The sequence below is a fragment of the Trichomycterus rosablanca genome, chromosome 2, assembly GCF_030014385.1.
Source record: "Trichomycterus rosablanca isolate fTriRos1 chromosome 2, fTriRos1.hap1, whole genome shotgun sequence".
In the NCBI taxonomy this organism is placed as follows: Eukaryota; Metazoa; Chordata; class Actinopteri; order Siluriformes; family Trichomycteridae; genus Trichomycterus; species Trichomycterus rosablanca.
In genome coordinates, this window is record NC_085989.1 from 34334531 (window position 1) to 34357701 (window position 23171).

Genomic DNA, 23171 nt, shown 5'->3' on the forward strand with positions numbered 1-23171 from the left:
GTGGTGTAATTAGATGTATCAGAAGTAAAAAAAAAAACTCCTCCCACAGTCCAAAGACATGCAAGTGAGGTGAATTGGAGATACAAAATTGTCCATGACTGTGTTTGATACTGAACTTGTGAACTGATGAATCTTGTGTAACGAGTAACTACCGTTTCTGTCATGAATGTAACCAAGAGTGTAAAACATGATGTTAAAATCCTAATAAATAAATAAAATATGACCACATACAAACTGTCATGATGGTCTGTCAGCTTGGCCACCAGCTAGCCACTCAGGTTAAGATGGCAACGATGGTTGACCACTTTAATCAAGCTGGTTATTTACATTTACATTTTCGGCATTTAGCAGACGCTCTTATCCAGAGTGACTTACAGAAGAGCTTCCATAGTGAACATTACATTACTCTAGTCTAAGTAAACAACAGTCCAAGAACACAAATCTGCTCAAACCTGTAAGAACCAAAGTGTTTTTTTTCATGAAAGAAATGAAAGAGTGTTAGTAAGTAAGTACAAGTCAGCTTAAGTGCTTAGTAAAAAATTGTAATTGTAATTAATTGTTTTTTAAAGACAGCAAGAGACTCGGACAGACAGAGGAAGTTCGTTCCACCACTTGGGTGCCAGTACAGAGAAGAGCCTTGATGCTTGTCTTCCTCTAGTCCTGGGTGGAGGATCAAGTCGAGCGAGACCAGTGGTTCGGAGGTTGCATTGTACAGAGCGGGGTTTGATTAGGTTATGCAGGTTGCAAGACAAATATTAAAATATTGATTTAAAAAATAATTGATGATTTTAAAAACAGACATTTATAAACTGTGCTAACCACCATCAGCCATTGGAACACTGAACCATCAAATTAAAATAAAATTAAAAACATAGCATGTGTAGATGAACATGCTAATATTCTAGCAGGTCAGCTTTTCTAGCAATGATTTTTTGCCACAAACATTCAACTGGGCTTTGTTTGTGGCTCCTTCCTGTTATCATTTCGTGGTTTGGCTTCTCTTTCACTCACAAGTAACTAGTCTTGCAAATGGCACTTTTCTCTGTGGTTCATAACATGACCAGTTTTGCAGAAGCGAGATACCAGCTGCAGTTTCAGAACATAATGCATTTATGAATGGCTGCTCTTCCTTCACACTAGTTGGCGCTAGGAAGTATTGTACATGTTTTTAGACTACCAGCGAATTAGTGAAAAGAGGAAGATGCTGTGAAAGAGTGTTTTTGCAGTCATTGTATTTTATATTTGAATAACAAAGCTGCCTGACTTAACACTATACATTTATAGAGGGTAAGTGAACTCCGTTACTAAAGCTGTTTGTGTACCTTGTTCGTTAATTGCAGTATGGAGCAGGCGGGGTGCTTTTCTATGAAAACGGTAGAAATGAGAGCGTGTTTGTGTGGAGGTAGCATTCACTTCAGTTTACCATTCTGCTTCTGTAAACTGTTCTGTTACTCATACTGTATCATGGTAAAGTAAGGTTTACTATCTGCTCTTTTACTCACACTGTACCATGGTTACACTAAAAGTAATGTTTACTATCTGCTCTTTTACTCACACTGTACCATGGTTACACTAAAAGTAATGTTTACTATCTGCTCTTTTACTCACACTGTACCATGGTTACACTAAAAGTAATGTTTACTATCTGCTCTTTTACTCACACTGTACCATGGTTACACTAAAAGTAATGTTTACTATCTGCTCCTTTTCTCTCACTGTATCATGGTTACACTAAAAGTAATGTTTACTATCTGCTCATTTACTCACACTGTGCCATGGTTACACTAAAAGTAATGTTTACTATCTGCTCCTTTACTCTCACTGTATCATGGTTACACTAAAAGTAATGTTTACTATCTGCTCTTTTACTCACACTGTACCATGGTTACACTAAAAGTAATGTTTACTATCTGCTCATTTACTCACACTGTGCCATGGTTACACTAAAAGTAATGTTTACTATCTGCTCATTTACTCACACTGTGCCATGGTTACACTAAAAGTAATGTTTACTATCTGCTCCTTTACTCACACTGTGCCATGGTTACACTAAAAGTAATGTTTACTATCTGCTCTTTTACTCACACTGTACCATGGTTACACTAAAAGTAATGTTTACTATCTGCTCATTTACTCACACTGTACCATGGTTACACTAAAAGTAATGTTTACTATCTGCTCATTTACTCACACTATCATGGTTACACTAAAAGTAATGTTTACTATCTGCTCCTTTACTCTCACTGTATCATGGTTACACTAAAAGTAATGTTTACTATCTGCTCCTTTTCTCTCACTGTATCATGGTTACACTAAAAGTAATGTTTACTATCTGCTCATTTACTCACACTGTGCCATGGTTACACTAAAAGTAATGTTTACTATCTGCTCCTTTACTCACACTGTGCCATGGTTACACTAAAAGTAATGTTTACTATCTGCTCTTTTACTCACACTGTACCATGGTTACACTAAAAGTAATGTTTACTATCTGCTCATTTACTCACACTGTATCATGGTTACACTAAAAGTAATGTTTACTATCTGCTCATTTACTCACACTGTATCATGGTTACACTAAAAGTAATGTTTACTATCTGCTCCTTTTCTCTCACTGTATCATGGTTACACTAAAAGTAATGTTTACTATCTGCTCATTTACTCACACTGTGCCATGGTTACACTAAAAGTAATGTTTACTATCTGCTCATTTACTCACACTGTGCCATGGTTACACTAAAAGTAATGTTTACTATCTGCTCATTTACTCACACTGTGCCATGGTTACACTAAAAGTAATGTTTACTATCTGCTCCTTTACTCACACTGTACCATGGTTACACTAAAAGTAAGGTTTACTATCTGCTCCTTTTCTCTCACTGTATCATGGTTACACTAAAAGTAATGTTTACTATCTGCTCATTTACTCACACTGTGCCATGGTTACACTAAAAGTAATGTTTACTATCTGCTCCTTTACTCTCACTGTATCATGGTTACACTAAAAGTAATGTTTACTATCTGCTCATTTACTCACACTGTGCCATGGTTACACTAAAAGTAATGTTTACTATCTGCTCCTTTACTCTCACTGTATCATGGTTACACTAAAAGTAATGTTTACTATCTGCTCATTTACTCACACTGTGCCATGGTTACACTAAAAGTAATGTTTACTATCTGCTCATTTACTCACACTGTGCCATGGTTACACTAAAAGTAATGTTTACTATCTGCTCATTACTCACACTGTGCCATGGTTACACTAAAAGTAATGTTTACTATCTGCTCCTTTACTCTCACTGTATCATGGTTACACTAAAAGTAATGTTTACTATCTGCTCATTTACTCACACTGTGCCATGGTTACACTAAAAGTAATGTTTACTATCTGCTCCTTTACTCACACTTACAATGGTTACACTGAAAGTAATGTTTACTATCTGCTCTTTTACCTACACCATATCTTGGTTACACTAAATAAAAGATTTTCTATCTGCTCCTTTACTTACACTGTACCATGGTTACACTAAAGTAACGTTTACCATCTGCTGTTACTCTGTTTTACTGTCTCACTAAATGTAAGGTTTACTGCCTGCTCTGTTACACACCATGGTTACACTAAAATTACAATATACTATCTACTTTATTACTCACACTGTAACATGGTCACTGTATAACTTGTTTTGTCACTCATACTCTACCATGGTTTCTTGAAAAGAAAAGTTTTCTCTCTGCTCTGTTACACTGTACCATAGTTAAATACTGCATGCATGATTATTATATTAACACATAAAAACATACCAGATTGTCACAAATGTACTTTTGTTTAATTTGTTGGTTTATTTTCTTCATTACGCTTCTGTCTGCCAAGTATGTTTTACTTATTAGTACTTTTCAAGTTCTGTTGTCTGTTTTAAGGTCTCATCATTTCTAATTTTAAAATGACTCATAATAAAAAGTAGGTAACATTGACCACCACTAATAAAGACTTTTTTGTTTCAAGCAGGTGAAGATGAGCGCTGAGGCGGCAGACCGGGAGGCGGTGAGCGGAAGTCGGCCCTCTACACCTCCACAGACGGCTTGGTTTGAGTTTCTGCTTGATCCGTCCTTACTGCAGCAGTATTTAAAGAAACCCCATCCAGGTCAATATAGTTTTATTAAGTTTGATCAGAGACAGAAGTATTTAATTAAAATTCCAGAATTTAAATGGTCTGAACCATTGTACTTTCCCACTAATTTAAGGAGACCTGTATAGAAAAACAGACACTTATGCATAACCTGCAAAAATGGAACTAAAAACTAAATTTGGAATTAATTAAAAGAAAAATAAACAAATAAAAGTTATACCTTGTTTTGCCAGCTTTTAAGTAAAAAAAAAGCATAAAATTAAGTAACCTATTATTGAAAGGGAGAAAATAAATGCACTGTTTTTAAATACGTTAATGTGTTCAAACTGCTTTGTGGTTTAGATAAAACCAATTGTGGGTGTGGATCCAGACCATGATTTGCTATTTGGAGATATTATAGTCATATTCAAAAGGCATTCATTTAATATTTGAATTGCAAGCTTTGAGCCAACTGTTGACACATATTTTGCCTTTCTGCCTAAACAGACCCGTCTCCAGTGCAGCTGGTCATCCAATTTCTGGAACAAGCCTCTAAACCCTCTGTGAATGAGCAAAACCAAGTCCAGCCACCTGCAGACAACCGGCGCAATCGTACTCTCAAACTGCTTGCACTCAAAGTAGCTGCGCATATTCGGTGGGACCTTGATGTGCTGGAGAAATGGTAAATGTCTCAAGATGCATTTACGTGGACATAAACAATTGTATAATTAGATTTTTTATAAGGAGGCAACTTTTAATTTTAATTCTTCAAATTCTTTTAATCAATAACTTGTTATTTGGAGTTAACATGCAGCATAAAACAACATATTACTGTTCTATGTCAACAAGGATTGAGGTGTGACTGATTATTCAGAAAGGTGGTAACTTATTTAAAGTGTATTTCAGATGTATTTTTGTAATGGGAACAATTAGTCAAATAGCTAGAATTTCAAACCATGTAGTAAATTTATAAGAATTTGTCAATACGGGGCATGTTACAAACAATCTCATGATATGTGTTAATGAAAACACAACAAAATGCTCAGTTTAATTAGTATGTGCTGTCTATTTACCATTAGACCATGGGTTATGTACTGATTCAAAATAGTTTCACCATGTACAATCTAAGATTTTAAAGGCAAAATAGTTGTACAAAATCTTCACAATTATGATACACATGATTTAAATGCACTATAGTTTCACTGTTTTAACCATGATTTGTTGAGTTAAAGCTCACCTTCCTGAATGAAAAATTTCATTCATGAAAGCCTAGGGCGCAATTAGTTTGTCTTCATAGGGCCAGATAGGGCTAAACAGCATTTATCCTTCCATCCTTCCATCCTATCATTTCATCCTAAATGAAATTATCATTTAAAAACATGTTGTTAATGTTGTAAACATTATTTGGGTTATCTTTGTCTAAGATCAAAAGTAATCTGATGATCTGAAACACAGGTGTGAAAAATATACAGAAATAGAAGAAATTGGCAAATACTTTTTTTCCAGCACTGTGTGGCTATAAGTTTAAAGCACAAAGTGAATTTACCCTGTCCACTTAAAACAAAGCCTGTTATCTGTCTCTCTTCAGGTTGACTATTCCAGTGCTGAACATGTTGCTCAATGAGCTGCTGTGTGTTAGTAAAGCTCCTGCAGGAGTCAAACATGTGGACTTGGATCTGTCCACACTGCCTCCTACTACTGCCATGGCAGTTATAATATACAACCGCTGGTAAGTGTAGGAGATTTAGAAATAACAATTGCATATGTTTAAAAATATTTTTTAATGCGCTTTTAATTGTTTTAATATGTAACCATTACGCATTACTTTTGTTTATAGGGCCATCCGTACTATAGTTCTAAGCAGCTTTCCTGAGAAACAGACGAAACCTGGACCCCATCAGCTGAACATGTATGAGTCTCAAAGCTGACTAAATACCCAATGTTTTATTAAACTTAAAAGTTAATGATACATAAATAAGGCTTAGTGTGTGACTGCTTAATATGTGTTTTGTTAAATGTGTTCAGTCAGTTACAAAGCTTCAGATACCAGTGTCTAGGTCCCAATCTGCCTACTGTTTTTGTTTATTCTGTCAGGATGAGTCTAGTACAGCAAGAAAAGGAACTAACTGAGAACATACTAAGTGTGGTAAGAGGATTGCACATCATGCTGCCTCTTTCTCTCTCTCTCTCTCTCTCTCTCTCTCTCTCTCTCTCTCTCTCTCTCTCTCTCTCTCTCTCTCTCTCTCTCTCACACACATGATTTTATCCAATTAATGACTTAGAAACAGAATTCGATCCATTTGATTCACAATCCACAAAACATTCCAGTTAATGTTCAGGTTTATGTATATCCTTACAGCAGTTATCCAGAATATGTATCATAACCCCATTCTGATCATTTGCTGAATCAATCTTTCTCAGATTTCAGCCCTGGCTTGTATTCTGATGCATTACTCCTACCTACCTTGTAAAAATGTTTGTGTGAAGTGCACCAGGATGTCATCCTCAAATAGTTACATTATTTTTGTTCTGTTATTCAGCTGAAGGAGCAAGCCACAGACTCCATAATGGTTCTGGAGGGAGCTCTGAAAATAAAGAAGGATTTCTACATCCACACACTGCACACTCTGGACCTGCTTGCAGCTGATCTCAGTACAGCCAACGGAGAGACTGAGTCATCTACAGCAGGTCTCCGGATCAGTCCTGATGAGCTTCATTGTCAGGTACTGTACACTTAATGCAATCAATGTTAGTTCTCAATATGAGGGATCATTTTTAGCTTTTCTTTTTATTAGTAGTGTGACAGAAAATAGTTCACACTAGAAACAGGCATTTATTTAAAATCATGATAAAACCTTGTGTATGTTTGGCTTTTTAAGTCATGTCTCAGTATTAGAGCAAATCATTTTCTGGTTATCTGCAGGTTCTAAAAATCTAAATTTGTCTGATTATTTTTGGCTATTAAAATTATAACGGCCAGGTTGTTCCTCACTACTAAAGCATGCGGTTAACCCCCATAAGAATTAAAAGAAGAACACAAGTGCAAGATGGCTGACCAAGATAGAACAATACTGTAACTAAAAAGCCACAAACAAAAAGGGGACAGACACAAATAAATACTCCTGCCATTTGTGACAACCCATTTAACCCAAGATGAGGAACCCTTAGAACAAGCTGGGGATGGAAATGCTAGAGTGGCTCTCTACCCCATTAATGGCGCAGCCCATGCCTTATGTGCATTTACAGGCAGAGTCCTCTATGGAAAAGGGACATTGTGTTGCCTCTGGGACAATTCACTCTTCTAGAGTGGTTCCATTTGTAAAGCCTGAAATCAGCGTGACCTTTGCCAGGTTTTAATGAAAAGGTAAAGGTACACTGTCGTCTTACGCCTGCGGAAAACCAGGCTGGAGTAAGCCCAATATCATGATTTCAGAAAATAGGCTGGCAAGTCTATATATAGAAACACTCCCACCTGCAAAAACGCTACAACGAAGTGTCAAGTAATAGGAACTTACACATCAATCATCTGCGTTTTCTCTGGTATTCTGATCATTCTTTCATCTCTGGTAATTTGATGTTTCTTTAGTGGACAATTTACTGTAGGATGTTTTTGTCTATGTTTCTTCATTAACGTGACACTCCCTGTCTTGTAGGTGCATTATGATTTGGGGGGGATTTACTTTCAGCAAGGCTGTTCTGACCCTTCAGTCTATGTGAAGGCCCAAGAGCACTTCCGCCAAACAAGGGAACTGTTGGTAAAGGTAAATAAAACATGTTTATTAAATGATCTGCTGGAGATAAATGTAGAATAAGAAAATTGATGCATATTTACAAATGGCTTGCCTGCACTGTGTCGTTTTGCAGCTAGGGTCAAATCCTGTACGCTGTCATCTGGATGAGAAGAGACTGGCAGGCTACTGGACAGCATGCAGAAGCCTGACTGGTTCTGCAGACTCCAGCGATGGACTGCTCACGCCCCACAGCCTCATTAACAACTTCATCAAAACCCAGAACTACCAGGTCAGAAATGATTCTGCATGGCCATTTTTGTATGCAAAGGTTTGTTAGATTTGCTCACAAAGTATTAAGAAAACTTTTGATATATTTATTAAGTGTTTGAAGAAAAGGAAACATTTGATGGGACAATGACGTTCAAGCACCTATAGTGCTGTGAAGTATTTGCTCCCCTCCCAGTTACTTTACTTTTTGCATATTTATCACATTTATATGTTTAATATCATCAAATTATTTTTAATATTAGAAAAAGATAACAAGTAAATACAAAATGTTTTTTTTAATTATGATTTCATATATTAGAGGAAAAATGCTGGTTAGCCCTACCTGGTCCTATGTGAAAAAGTAATGTCCCCCTTAGCTACCAAATCAACCATTTAACCAAATTTAATTGACGGTTGGGTTTAGTTTCAGTTGCCACACTCAGGCATGATTACTGTCAGACTATCACTTAAATAGAACCTGTCTGGTTATGTAAAGCAGACTAAAAGTTCTCAAAAATCAGCACATGATACCACAAAATCATTAAAATCTACTAGTCTGGGAATGGTTAGTAAGCCATTACAAGGGCTCAAGGACTCCAGCAAACAACAGTGAGAGCCATTATCCACAAAAAAAGGGTTTTGGAGCAACATTCATAGTGATATAAAAGATTTGTTACAAGGAATCACAGGCATTTTTTTGCTGATGTTACTGCCAAGGGTTGCCCAAACAGTTATTAGGCTTAGGGGAGCAATTACTTGGGTGATATAGGTTTTGAATAAACGTTTTATCCTCAATAAATAGAGTGATCATTACTCATGTTGCCTTTAACTTATATTAGAATTAGTTGGAAGATCTGACATATTAGCACATTAGGGGCAAATATTAAAAGCTAAACACTGCTTGAACTCAAGTGTCACTGTCCACATTCAAAAGAGTTTTGTACTTCATATGTTGTAGTTGAAGAAAGAAGCTACTGCTCCTAAAATTGACACTGTAAAGCTTGACTGATTTGGTTTGTTGCTGATCACATGAATATAGAAAAAGCCTTTTGAAGGTCAGATGATAATCATAACCATCAATGTATTTAATAAGGCATTCAAATCCAACAACAATGTGTTTATTGTTAAGCATGCAGGTGGTATTAAGCTCTTGTGCTGTTTTTCTGTAATTGAAACCAGTACATTGCAGAAAGTTCATGGAAGTGTAAAGACTAAAGATTAAAAGTCTTGATTTTTGGATGCAGCAGGACAGTTAACAAAAACGCTGAGGCTAAAATAAAGCCCTCCTAATGTCCTGACTACACTTCAATTAAAAGTATGTGGACCTTACTGAAATAACAAACACTAATCATTCTGCCAGGTAGACTGGTTAGTGTCAGGGCTTTGTGCAACCCCAAAGTTGCTCCATGCCTCATCAAACAGTTTCTGTATGGACCTCATTTTGTGCATTGTGTACAGCAAAGTACCTTTACCTCCTCATCCTTTTACCACAGAGGTCAAATCATACTGATCTAATAAAGTTTATACAACTTTTGGTGATGTGTAGCTAAAACACCCAAACTAGTGGCTGTGTCCACATATTTTAGTCACATAGTGTAGGTTTTGTGTATGAAAGGGATTATAAGTTCATTTAATTGATAATTTTTTGTTTTTATTGCAGGCATTAATCGAGACTTTTATTAAAGACAATATTACGCAAAGCCTGCCAAACAGCTTCAGACACTCAGTGGAGTTGGAGCTGTTGCACCAGGTTCAGCAGGGGTAAGAGTTCCAAAACACACTGCTCACATGACATCAGCTGATTGTAGTTGCTTTAGTATTTGAAAAAAAACACCTGTGTGTTTGTGACAGGGACAGGACTCTGGATGATGTTTGTCATAAACTGTGCATGTGTAATGCGGTACGAGATGCTCTGGAGGGTCAGGTGCTGGGCGTCCGCTTTCACCAGCTTCTTCTCAAACCCAACAAACGCACTATTGGTTTCCTGCTAGAGGTACAAAAATCCCATTAAAATACCTTAATTATTGCCTAAAATGAACAAAGAGCAAATATTTTGCTCGTCATTGTTTTATTTCCCAAAATTCCTCTTGTCTTTTTATAGGTGTGTACAAGGTCATTAGATAAGGAACACAGTTCAGATATATCCAAAAGGAAAATGGCACTTTTCCTCAAGTAAGTATTTCACTTTCCAAAGGTAAATCTTTAGTACAAGTACTTAGTCGCTACAATAAAGAACATGTTTTTTATTCTATACTAGATAATAAACAGCTTGTCTTGGTGGTTACACAGAGAAAGGCAAAATTATGCTATAAATATAAAAAACGGGTGGCATGGTGGCTCATTGGGTAGCACTGTCACCTCACAGTAAGGGTCCTGGGTTCGATCCCCAGGTAGGGTGGCCTTTCTGTGTGGACTTTGCATGTTCTCCCCTTGTCTTTGTGGGTTTCCTCCGGTAGCTCCAGTTTCCTTCCACAGTACAAAGACATGCAAGTGAGGTGAATTGGAGACACTAAATTGTCCATGACTGTGTTTTACATTAAACTTGTAAACTGATGACTCTTGTGTAACCAGTAACTACCTGTTCAGTCATGAATGTAACCAAAGTGTGTAAAACATGACGTTAAAATCCTAATAAATAAATAAATATAAAAACCAATCTTCTTGGAAACACCCAACCTTTCACATGTCAGTATTTTAATCTTAAACTTGCAAAACCTCATTGCAGCCATGTAGCCAGCAAACTTAAATTCCCTAAATGGATTTAGTCATAATAGCAAGCGTAAATGTTTCCAGTTCTGTTTCAGACAGTTAACTCACTTCTGTAACAGTTTCAATGAAACTTTTCTTGTGTTAGTTAGTTAGTTTTAAATGTAAATATTAGATCTAGTCTGATAAAGTTTGTTTTGTGAACAGAAACCTTTGTGAAAGGCTGGAAGAGGTTCCTCTGGCCTACATTGTTTCATCCCATAAGCTCTTCATGGAGCTGCTCCAGGATGAGGAAAAGAAAACTCTACTGGATCAAATACGGAAACGATCAGCCATGGTCAACCTTAGTGCCAAACCACTGCCATCTTTCTATGACATTCCAGGTAGTCCAGGCTCTCCAGATTAGTTACCTGTATATAAAGTTTTGATCTTTTTAGATCTGATCACTAATTTTCTTCTTTGTGCCTATCTGTAGCTTCTTCTAATGTGACCATCGGCCAGCTGGAGCAGCAGCTTATTCTTTCACTGGATGCACGGCAGATCAGAAAGGTCCTCATCGAGCTCCATAGCATGGCCGAACGCTCTTTCTGGAGGGTGAACAGCAAGGTCTGAATGTCAGAAGTTTATTCTAAAATATTACACTCCGCACCTAGAGCTCCAGACAGAAATACAGATGATAGAGTTCCAATAATATTGGACCAGAAGGCCTGACTCATGAACAACAATTTCTATTCATCCCAAAGGTATTCAGTGGGGCTAAAGTCAAGGCTTAGTGCAGGTCACTGATGTTCCTTGATCTTAAACTCTTCAGAACATTTATTTGTGGAACATGAAACTGGAAGAGACCTACACCAAACATGTGGTAGCATATATGTATATGTCATTGATGTCATCGATCTGTTAGCAATGGGTGACTGTGCAGGTAGAATGTTTTGAAGACAAAGCTAGGGAGAAGAGATTGTGATGGTTTGGGCATGTGCAGAGGAGGGATGAGGGCCTCCATGCAGGAGGAGAGAAAGGCCAAGAGGGAGGTTTATGGATGCTGTAAGGGAGGACATGCATGTGGTTGGGGTGTCGGGAGGATGTTCAGAACAGTGCAGGATAGAGACTAATGGTATGATGTAGCAACCCCTAACAGGAGCGGACGAAAGAAGACGTTAGCAATGTGTGTGGCTAAAATACCTGAACTTGGGATAAAAACACCTGAGAATTGGTGTCAATGTACATTTTGATGTACATCGTCTTTCAGACCATCAGAGATGAGTTTATGCTCAGAGAACTTTAAGGTGTTTCTGCATAGAACAGATGTACAGCCTTCTCTTGTGTAATAGAGGTTTTAGGTTATGTTTTTTGGTGAAGTGTCTGTGTTAAGTGACAGTGGCTTCCTGAGGTACTCCCAAACACATGGCTATATTTATCACAGCAAGACTTGTTTTTTTTTTCTGTTTTCATCAACCGCTTTATCCTGGTCAGGGTTGCAGCGTCATGGCGGGTACAGTTCCAATGGGAAACATTGGATGCAAGGCAGGAATACCATGGACAGGGCACCAGTTTATTGCAGGCAATGTTTTAAGTAATATTACATTTAAAAAAAACTCAGTATGAGAATGGAATTCGGGACACTGTTTATTTCCCAATCATTTAGTACTAGATACAGAACAGTTGGGAAAAAACTGACAATTGACTTAATTGTAATGGTGTTATACTTTCCTGCTAAATAAATGAATAATTGTTTTTGTTGAATTTTTGTTTTGCCTCTAGTGGGAAGTTCCAACAGACTACGTAAATGTCATCCTTGCTATTAAGGATAACCTCACACGGGACCTCTTGTACATTCTGATGGCCAAGGGGCTACACTGTGTTAACATAAAGGTGTGTACTACCTTGTTTATTGTTAGAAGTGTTTCTTTTCAAACTCATGTTGAATTCCTATCCAGATTGTTTTTTACATTCTAATGTAAGGCTCTCTTTAAAACATTTAAATTATTTTTGGTAGTTAGTATTGCTGGATGAAACATACCCCTCTAACCCCTCTATTTAAACATATTAAATTCTAAAATGTAACATGTGTTTTGCAGGACTTTGTGCATGCACGGCAGCTGTTCTCTGCTTGCCTAGAGCTTGTGACGGAATTCTCACCAAAGCTTAGGCAGGTGATGCTAAACGAAATGCTTCTGCTAGAGTTGCGTGCACATGAGGCTATGGGTGGTGTAGAGAGACCCCCTTCAGACCTGGTGAGCAGGGTTCGTGGCTACCTTGAAATGAGGATTCGTGGTAAGTAAAGCTCTGTACTCTTCACTCGGACCATTACGTCTGGTTATTCTCTTTACAAGAATGCTAGAATATTAGAATGCTGAGCAAATGTCTTAATGTCTTTTAGATATTCCGCTAAGACAAGTTATTGGGGAGGAGTGTGTGACCTTTATGTTAAATTGGAGGGAGAATGAATACCTGACGTTGCAGGTGCCTCAGTCCCTGGTAAACAATAACCCTTACATTAAGGTGAGGACAACACTGTTCAACTCTGTTTACTTATTTGCCCTGTTTCTGGTGAGAATAAAGGAAAATTTAACTGTATTAATCACTACTAGATGAAACATCTAGCAACCATGTATTTCTTATGTAGGTTCATGATGAAGAACTGTGAGAACTTTATTTGGAGTTAAGATTTTTTATAAAGTTAAAGTTATACTACAACATATCTAAGTTAGCTGGAGTATATTGTGTATACCATTCTTGCTTGTATCGAGTTTTAATAAATAAATTTTATTATTATAGAGGCCAAAACTGTTTGTCAACAGCTGGTTTTCAATGACAAAAATTAAAAAGTTCCTTAAAAAGTCGAATCCAAGGTTCGAATATTAGCTCTGCTACCAGCAGGCTGAGCGCCCATATGAACATTGATTGGCTTGTTGTTAAAGGGAAGGATGCCAGAGGGTATTCCTTATAGCTGATGCAATTACGACCAATTACGACAGATTAAAGGAGCCTGCACAGAGACGGGGAATAATGTGTAATCAGGTCTTTCATACAAGAGTCAGAGTGGGGGTCAACATCAGTAGAGAGGAGGCATAATGCAATCGGCTGATTGGATACGACTAGATTGGGATGAAAATTGGGGGATGGAATGCAAAAAAAAATTAAAAAATGCACCAAGGACCATGCTGCAATGTCTGTTTTACATCTAATTTGCATAATAACAATGTCTCAATCAGGATATCAGTTTTTATGGTTGGCAAAGATGTGCCTTTATAGCAAATTAACCACATTTTCTTTGTAAATAAAACACATAACAAAATGTCATTACATTTTCTTTTCTTTTGATTGATATGTGTACATATAAAACAGGCTTTTTTTAAATAAGAATGGCAAATCCTCTTAAGAACAGGTTATACAGCTTCCAGACCACATACATGTTGCGCCATTTCTATTTTCAGTTTGTAATTCAGAAATAAATCCAAACTTTTACTTTTTTTTTTGGTTTGTTTTATTCTTTTTTAGGCTTTAACCTGGGCAAGTAACCCAGGTTAAAACACTTGTTATAAAACACAGTGGACTGTATACATTACGCCTTCCATTAATTTAATGAGAATGTTGAGTCTGTTCTTCTAAATTCATGATAATGTATGGATTTCTTTCCGTAAAAGAAATTTTATTAAATTAAATATTTTTTTCTGCTGTCTCACATGTGTAGCTGGGGCAGCTCCTGGCCTCCACATGTAAGGAGCTGCCAGGTCCTAAAGAGAGTCGACGCACAGCTAAAGAACTGTGGGAGTTGGTGGTGCAGATCTGCAGCGTGGCCAGCCAGCACAAGCGCACCAGTGATGGCCGGGTCAGCCTTATCAAACAGAGAGATTCCTCTATCGGCATCCTGCCCAGGTGAGAGATAATGGGAGTAAGGTCTGGCTGTATATAGTCTGCTAAAATAGAAGCTGAGAGGATGTGTAGAGACATGGGTTAAATTATTGAATTAAAAGCCTGAGTGTTATTGTTGGTAGGGCTGGCACCGATCCGATATTCGGTATCGGTCCGATATTGGCCCAAATCACTGGATCGGATATCGGAAGGAAAAAAAACATGTAATCCGATCCAATACTGTTGCTTAATGTAAATAACAATGTAAATAAGGCCATTGTTTGTGTGTAATACAAATAACACACAAAGATACGTTCCAACAGAGCACCGTTTATTGCCACTCATGCTTGATGACATCATTAACATGTGCCACTGATCTACAACTTATCCGCAACAGCCCTTTAGAAATTAAAATACACTGATCTACTTAAACTTTTAGCATTTTAAAAAATCATCTACTACTGCCACATTTAAAAAACAGTTTAAACACAATCAAAACCGCTTGTCCCGGCTTGGAGGTCTCTCACATTCTCAACGATTAATCCATTAGTGTTATGAAATAAAACAAACTACACTGTTTCCCGTTTTCCTCTTCAAAATCCTGCAGGGTTTTGTAATAAGCGCGCTTTGGTTTTTAATAATCTAAAAACGTGACAGAACTTTAACAGAAAATCTCAACTCTGCTTCAATTCTAATTGGTCCATCGCATTTGATTGACATCCAGATCTTCCAATTGTAGACACTTTTGTTAAACGAGCCAAAAATGCTGCTAAATGTTCTGTGTGTAAAAATTAAAATAAAAACAGCAGTTTTGCACAAGTGTGATGTTGTAGATTCTATATTTATTCCTTTAGAATACTTGTTTCACAGTCTGAGCATTGCTAGTTTAACCATGGTACATTGAGACATGTATTATTACTGCTTAGAGGAGAAATGTCGGTATCGGATTGGTATCTGTATCGGCAGATACTCAATTTGCGATATCGGTATCGGACATGAAAAAGTGGTATCGAGCCAGCCCTAATTGTTGGCATAGCAAATTATGAAATAGTTATGCATCCTGAAGATTTATTGTGAGTGCGTAGTTTAAACACCAGTCCTGTATTGTAACATCCAAGCTAGGTTTTGCCTGAGAACAGCCAGCATTAAAGTTATGACTGAAACAGAACATACAGCCTCTGACAAACTCATGATCGTATAGAGGTAATGTAGATTAAGAAATGTATTTTGCTAACACTGTGTGAATAAAACTACAAATTAAATCATTATTTCTCTCTCTCTCTCTCTCTCTCTCTCTCTCTCTCTCTCTCTCTCTCTCTCTCTCTCTCATGGTTTTAGGAGTAAATTCATTACATTTATCAAAAAACTGAGAGTGAGTATGTAAGATTATAACACACAAACATAAAAAAGATTGTAATATTCTTTAAATGTTTTATTCCAAAAATCAGCTAATGACATGACACTTATCTTCATTAGGAACCATTGGTGCTGACCACTCTTATCTCATTGTTTGTGAGACTACACAGTATTGTAAGGGTGAGTATAAATTGCCTAACTTTGTATAATATTTCAAAGGAATTTACATTTTTGATCTAATTTTTAAATATTAAATGTTTCACCAATGATCCTTTTGCAGGATGACATTGTGAATGAAGTGACTGCGGAACATCTGTCCATATGGCCCTCGTCCCTGAGCAAGTATGAGTCATATGTACTAGCTTTGCGTTTGAAGTGTCTTGGTGTACTTTAATGATTTTGAAATTTTCAATATGCAGACGTGTCTATCTTGGAATAGATTCTATAATTCTCTGATCAGTGTTTTTCTAATAGTGGTGGTAAAGTGTGATGTCACATCTGTCCAAATAGTCCTTTGTGTTTTTTAAGCTACAGAGTACAAAGACCATAACATGAGCAAAAAATAGTTAACACTGCTTGTTGGACATCCCATTCCAAGGCCAAAAGCATTAATAGCCAAAAGCAGTCTCCCTTTACTGCTCTACCAGTTTCCACTTTTCTTCAAAGGCTTGAATTTTGTGGTGGTTCCAGTTTCCCCAGGATCAATGTGCGAAATGGTGTAACACACACTGGACAGTATGCCAGTCTGTTGCAGGTATCCCACCCAAACAGATATCGCCTGTACATACATGTCTGTATGTAGATGCCTGACCGGCTGATAGGATCCCTGGGGGTTTGAACCCTGGGTCCCAGTGGTACTGGGCAAGCATAATTTATCACTGCACCACCTGAGCACCCAGAGCAGGAATCGTCTTCTCAAGCTGTCGCCACAGTTGGTAGCATGTATTTTATATATGATTTTATGCACCCAATTATTAGATAAGGAGTCTACATACTTGTGCCAAATAGTGTATGAGTACATTGCCATACTCAATTTGTCACACATCTGTATGTAGAAGGAAATAAGGGTTTTGATAATCTCACATTGGGATTAGACCTGCTTTAGTAATAAAGGTGATTTAGATATTAATTTGTTAGCAAAATCTGCATTTTTCTGTTTCACAAATACATAGCTTCTATTTGTGACATTTGGTTTATTTACATATGATGATAACTAAATATGTGTGTCTCAGTATACAGTCTGTGGATGTGGAGGCTGTTGCAGTAACAGTGAAGGAACTGGTGACCCATGCTCTTACACTCAACCCCAACAACCAGTCCTGGCTCATCACTCAAGCTGACATATACTTCGGCAAGTGTTAATGTGTGAAATAATCTCACTTTGATGATGCACCCAGATGGAAAACAGTGGTGGCTGCTGGTCTTTCAAAGAGGGGAAGCTCATTGTCGACTTACATCATAAAATTTGTCAATTTATTTATACATAAATTCTGCCCTCCGTTCCTTTTCAAGAAAATGGCCTGTGATCCTATCGTACCAAGTAGGCGACTTCACTCGCAAAATCCGCGATGGGACTGAAGCTCCCAGTGATTAAGTGACATGTAGATCTCAAAATAGCTGTCAATCAAAACGGGATTCAGCCTTTCGACTGATCCTCCAATCATCTTGCAGAAGCTCCGTGTCCAGACCCGTGCCACAAAATCGTGGCATTTATCCAATGACCGGCGAGTTTCGAAGCAATGAAAAAACCCATTCCATGCAGTCCCATTGAAGTGAATAGACGCTCAGCTTCTACAGGCAAATGCATTGACGCTCCGGGAATGTACAGTGGTGTTAAAAAAAAATAGCAGTCCAACACCATTGACCTGATAAATCACTGTTTTTAGTAGAAATGCTATTTCTACATAGCAAAAAATTTACTTGAAAGTGTAGTAGAGTAATGAAAACAAAACAAACCCAACAATTAGGACATGCATGCCACTCATTCTGAGTAATCGAAGCATTGATTGAAAGGGGGTTGTTCAAAATAATAGCAGTGAGGAGTTCAATTGGTGAAGTCATTCATTCTGCAGAAGAACGGGTGTCAGTTTTGGCCCTTATTTAATGTCGGAGGGTCGCAAATGTTGCACAGGTTGGTCATAGCGCATTTCCTTCTGAAATACTGGGTAAAATGGGTTGTTCCAGACATTGTTCTGATGAACAGCGTACTTTGATTAAAAAGTTGATTGTAGAGGGAAAAAACATACAGAGAAGTGCAGCAGATTATTGGCTGCTCAGCTAAAATGATCTCAAATGTCTTGAAGTGACAACTAAAATCTGAAAGATGCGGAAGGAAGCGTGGAACTACTGTTCAATTGGATCAAAGAATAGCCAAAATGGCAAAGGTTCAGCCAGTGATCACCTCCAGAAAGAATTAGGAACATCTGAAGTTACCAGTAAGTACAGAAGATGATTAAGTGAAGCCAATTTACCAGCAAGAACTCCTTGCAAAGTCCCGTTGTTAAGAAAAAGACACGACCTGAATGGGTTCAAATTTGCCAAGGAACACATTGACTGGTCCAAAGAGAAATGGTTCAACATTTTGTGGACTGATGAAAGCAAAATTGTTCTATTTGGGTCTAGTGGCCGTAGACAGTATGTCAGATGACCCTCGAGCACTGAATTCAAGCCAAAGTTCACTGTGAAGACAGTAAAGCATGGTGGTACAAAATGATGATATGGGGATGTTTCTCATACCATGGTGTTACGTCTATTTATCACATACGAGGGATCATGGATCAGTTTAAATATATCAGAATACTTGAGGAGATCATGTTGCCCTATGTCGAAGAAGAAATGTGCTTAAAATGGGTGTTTTAACATGACAATGACCCAAAACATCTTGGTTACAGACAAACAAGATTGAGGTAATAGAGTGGCCAGCCCAATCCCCTGACTTCAATCTCATAGAGAACTTGTGTTCTGATATCTGAAGTGTTCTTTTGAGGCAAAACCCAAAATTGCAGAAGAACTGTGGAATGTCGTCTAATCATCCTGGACTGGATACCTGTTCAGAGGTGCCAGAAGTTGGTGGACTCCATGCAACACAGATCTCGGAAACAATTGTTATGCCACTGAATATTAGTTCAGTAATTTAAACTAAAGTGAAACCTCAAACATTTTTAGTTTATACATACATTTTTTGAGAAAAATGCTGCACTGCTATTTTTTTGAACAGCCTAACATTCATTTTTCTTAACTTTCTGTAAATGATGAACACAAACTGGCTAAATTTTGTTAATGTTTTGATTTAGAATTGATAGTGTAGTATTTTCAGTGCATTTGCATTCATGGAAATAAAAGTTATTAGAATGATTTTGTGCTTTATTCGCTTTTTTAAAATCACTGCTATTTTTTTTGAACACCACTGTATGAGAAGTTCGAGTCAGTCGATTTGTGATAAGTAGCTGATTCTGAACGAACTCGTCTTCAAGATGAACGTGTTCTAACGCATTTGTAGTCAATGAAATGTTAACACAACTCTACATATTTGACCATTTAATTTTTGACATTTTAGGGGAAGCTGAGCTTCCCTTGCAGTCTTAGAGACTGTTAATATTGTTAACAATAAAATACATTCATTCACCTTCAGTAGGCACTGTACTTAAGGCTGTGGTGGGTCTGGGGCTGACTTAAATTACTGAGCGCAGGTCTGGAATACACACTGCACAGGACACCTGTAAGGTTGTATGCTGCCATTGGACAGGAAGGCCTGATTTGTAATAGATTTTTCAATTTATCCTGAAGCTGTTTAATAGGATTGTGTGCGTGGTTCTGTGCAGGTCACAGGAACTTCCTCACACCAATCTTGTGTATTTGGATATCCAGAGTACATTTGAAGCACTCTGGGTCTCTTCACTGTTGATGTTTGTGACTGACTGTCCACAGCAGTGCCTTCACCTTAAATAAAACTCATCGGAGTTAGATTCAAATACATTAAATTCTGCAAGTGCCTATAATGTATTGCATTTACATTTTCGGAATTTAGCAGACGTTTTTATCCAGACTTACAAAAGTGCTTCCACAGTGAACGTTACCTCATTCTACTGTAGTTTAAGTAGACAACAGTCTTGAACAACAGTTTTGAAGCTGCTTCAGTTAAAACTGTATTTAATTTACCCTTAATTGAAATTAAATGCAGCTCTATTTTTCTTTTAATACTAATTTGTCTCTCTGAACAGTGACGAACCAGTACTCCGCTGCCATGCACTACTACCTGCAGGCAGGCACAGTAAGCTCAGACTACTTCACCAAACCTGTACCTTCTGATGTCTACACTGATCAGGTACACTCACAGCAACCTACACTGTGGGTGTGTTCAAAAACCTAAGGAGCTCTCTACATAGACAGCATTTTACGTCATCCTACGCACGCTCCCGAGAAGTAGGCTGTTCAAAATCCTAGATCCCTTAATATCCTTACTAGTAAGGTATCTTAAAATTTCAACGGTATTTTGCCTGAATAATGAGTAAGCATCCGATGCTGCCTTAGCGGTGAAGGCAATCCCAGCATTCAGTGCAGCACAACTTTTCTCACAGAAAAATAAAAAACATGGCGGACAGTGCGGAGAAACAAACAGTTATTTTCAAACGTAAATAAATTATTATAGATTTTTAATTTGTATAAATGTGCACAATTTATTTGCAAATTCGGGCTTGTCGGCGAATTTAACCGTTTTCGGTACACGGAGGGAGATGTTAGTTGACATGCTAGCGCATTGAGCCACCCCATCCCATTGGTTTGAATGGCAAGAGGCTAACTGTGTTAACTTAGTTCGCTGTCTAAGTAGTGCATTCGAATAACCTGCCTTATAAGTCAATGACTTATTAGAATCATCTCTACTACAGGCAGCTGCCTGTGTAGGCAGTAAGACAGCAAGGCAGCTCACTAGGTTTTCGAACACACCCTAAGATGTTTTTTTTTACAACCCCAAATCAGAAGTTGGGCCAGTATGGAAAATGCAAAAAATTCAGTGTTTCTTACATTTAATTTAATATTTATTTAATCGCAGACAGTATGAACCCAACTAACTTTTTTGGAATGTGTTGCAGGCCTGAAATGCAGGAATGGATGTATGTATATTAACAAATAAAATAAAGTTGACCCGACAAAAACATGAAATATTTTAGGCTAATCCTGTCTTTAATTAAATAAACGTCAAAGTAAGAAACAAGGCGTTGCAGGTGGGATGGATCCATTTGCTGTATATTTAAGATAAAAAAGAGGGAGTTAATTCTACAGCTGCTACTTATTACTGTATGATACAACTGTTCATTCAGTCATAACAGCCCATCCTTTTTCTCACAGGTTCTAAAGAGAATGATCAAGTGTTGCTCAATGCTAAACTGCCATACCCAGGTAATGACGTCAATCTTCAGGGTAAAGCTTTTATTTCAATAATAAAACACAGTTCTGACAGCACATTTGAAATGTTGTAGGTTGCCGTTCTTTGCCAGTTTCTGAGAGAAGTGGATTATATGACAGCATTTAAAGCTATTCAGGAACAGAACAGGTATACAGATTAGGTTGTGTACTAAATACCATAGTTTTGGATGAATAGAACACTTAATCACTTTTTAAATTTTATTTTCCTTTTAGCCATGATTCTATGGACTCATTCTATGACTACATCTGGGACGTGACCATTCTCGAGTATTTGTCCCGTATCCTTTTAATGCCTATTTGCACTTGTGTCTTTGATTTATAACTCAGATTTAGTCTTAACCTATTATGATACAGATATTCATCAAAAACGGGGTGAGATTGAGAAGCGACAGGTAGCTGTGAGTATCAGATAGTATTTCTTTCTTTTTCATGGCTTATCTTCATGGCTTATCATGTTTGGCAGGTCTGTGTGATGAAATTTATAATGGCTTGTGCTGGGTGTCTAAGAAACTGCTTCAGGTTTAATGGTCCTTTCATGAGCTGTAAAATGGTTGTGTTTTAGACTTTACAGGGCGAATCCTAAACATTAATCCCATTAAAGCAGTGTTCTCTAAATTGTTTGTGGCAAAGCCCCAAAACAAACATCATAAAAATAGCCAAACCTGTCAGTTGACAGAAACTACATGTGAACATTGTTATTAAACCTTAAATATGTTTTACTGCATTATAAGAATGTATCTTGTGTAATAAAAATAGTGAAATTTCTTATAAAGCAGGCTTTATAATAAAAGCCTGTTTCCTTTATGTCCCCAAGCGGTGTTATCCCCGCAGTTCGAATGGTACTGGTTTTAAACTATGCATACTGTATGTGACAAAATACATTATTTTGTACAAATTACAGTAAAAATATATAAACATATTGATTAGTTGTGAAATATCTTCTGACATTAAGCTCCGATTAAAACAGATTAAAGCTATCGGACAGACGGAGCTGAACTCAAGTAACCCAGAAGAGGTCCTGTTACTCGCCGCTCAGAAGAGAAAGAAGAAATTCCTTCAGGCCATGGCAAAACTTTACTTTTAAAGAAAATTCAAAATCTGTACAATTATTTTTGTAAAACACCTAAATAAATACATTTAGCATACATTTCAGTATTTGGTGATTTTTCTTTTTACATATTTACACTTTAGTTAAAAATACCAACGATCAAAATACATCCATAGTCACACATAAAAAATATATATACATATTTCACATTGGTAAAATAAACGCTCACTTATAGCTGCATTTTGATGCTGCTAATTAATCAGATATTTGTACCTGGGGGCTTACAGTAATACTTAAATCTGTCATTTCACAGCAATTTATCAGAGTTGAAATAGGTCAATTCTGTACATGTTCAACAAACTGAAGACAAATACACAGGATGATTTGATGGTAAAAGGTGTTTAAGATTTTAAGACATTTGGTCCTTTTTTGCTAGGGATGGGAATTAAATCATATAGCTGATTAAAATTAATCCAGATTCTGACTAATGTGAAAGTGGCCTTACATGGACTTGTTGAGGACGGTCACTGTGCCACATATTGATGCTAAACACTGTGGAAATAAACAGAAACAAAATGATGTGGTAATCATTATTTTCATGTTTTACCACCACTTGATCCTGGTCAGTATGCCTGTATGTAGATGCCCGAATGATCGATAACACTGCTGGGGATT

General features: G+C 37.3%; 1 protein-coding gene across 1 annotated transcript; it reads left to right on the forward strand.

Annotated features, from left to right (window-relative positions):
- Positions 1 to 1201: 1201 nt before the first annotated feature.
- ints8 (integrator complex subunit 8) lies at positions 1202 to 22593 on the forward strand. The gene is made up of 28 exons (XM_063014736.1): positions 1202 to 1287; positions 4010 to 4145; positions 4617 to 4791; positions 5698 to 5838; positions 5947 to 6018; positions 6204 to 6255; positions 6650 to 6832; positions 7763 to 7870; positions 7974 to 8129; positions 9768 to 9868; positions 9959 to 10100; positions 10209 to 10279; positions 11021 to 11196; positions 11289 to 11419; positions 12575 to 12685; positions 12892 to 13087; positions 13194 to 13315; positions 14508 to 14692; positions 16007 to 16040; positions 16145 to 16204; positions 16305 to 16366; positions 17257 to 17375; positions 20245 to 20348; positions 21371 to 21421; positions 21502 to 21575; positions 21662 to 21726; positions 21803 to 21846; positions 22416 to 22593. The coding sequence occupies exons 2-28, from the start codon at positions 4016 to 4018 to the stop codon at positions 22530 to 22532; spliced, it is 2982 nt and encodes a 993-aa protein (XP_062870806.1). The 5' UTR covers positions 1202 to 1287; positions 4010 to 4015; the 3' UTR covers positions 22533 to 22593.
- The last annotated feature ends 578 nt before the right edge of the window (positions 22594 to 23171 follow it).

What these genes read in the sequence shown, in the direction of transcription:
- ints8 (XM_063014736.1), top strand. Translation starts at nt 4,016, where the DNA reads ATGAGCGCTGAGGCGGCAGACCGGGAGGCGGTGAGCGGAAGTCGGCCC. An exon ending in TCAAAACCCAGAACTACCAG is followed by an intron (nt 8,130 to 9,767) that starts GTCAGAAATGAT and finishes TTTTTATTGCAG; the next exon opens with GCATTAATCGAGACTTTTAT. An exon ending in TACACTGTGTTAACATAAAG is followed by an intron (nt 12,686 to 12,891) that starts GTGTGTACTACC and finishes TGTGTTTTGCAG; the next exon opens with GACTTTGTGCATGCACGGCA.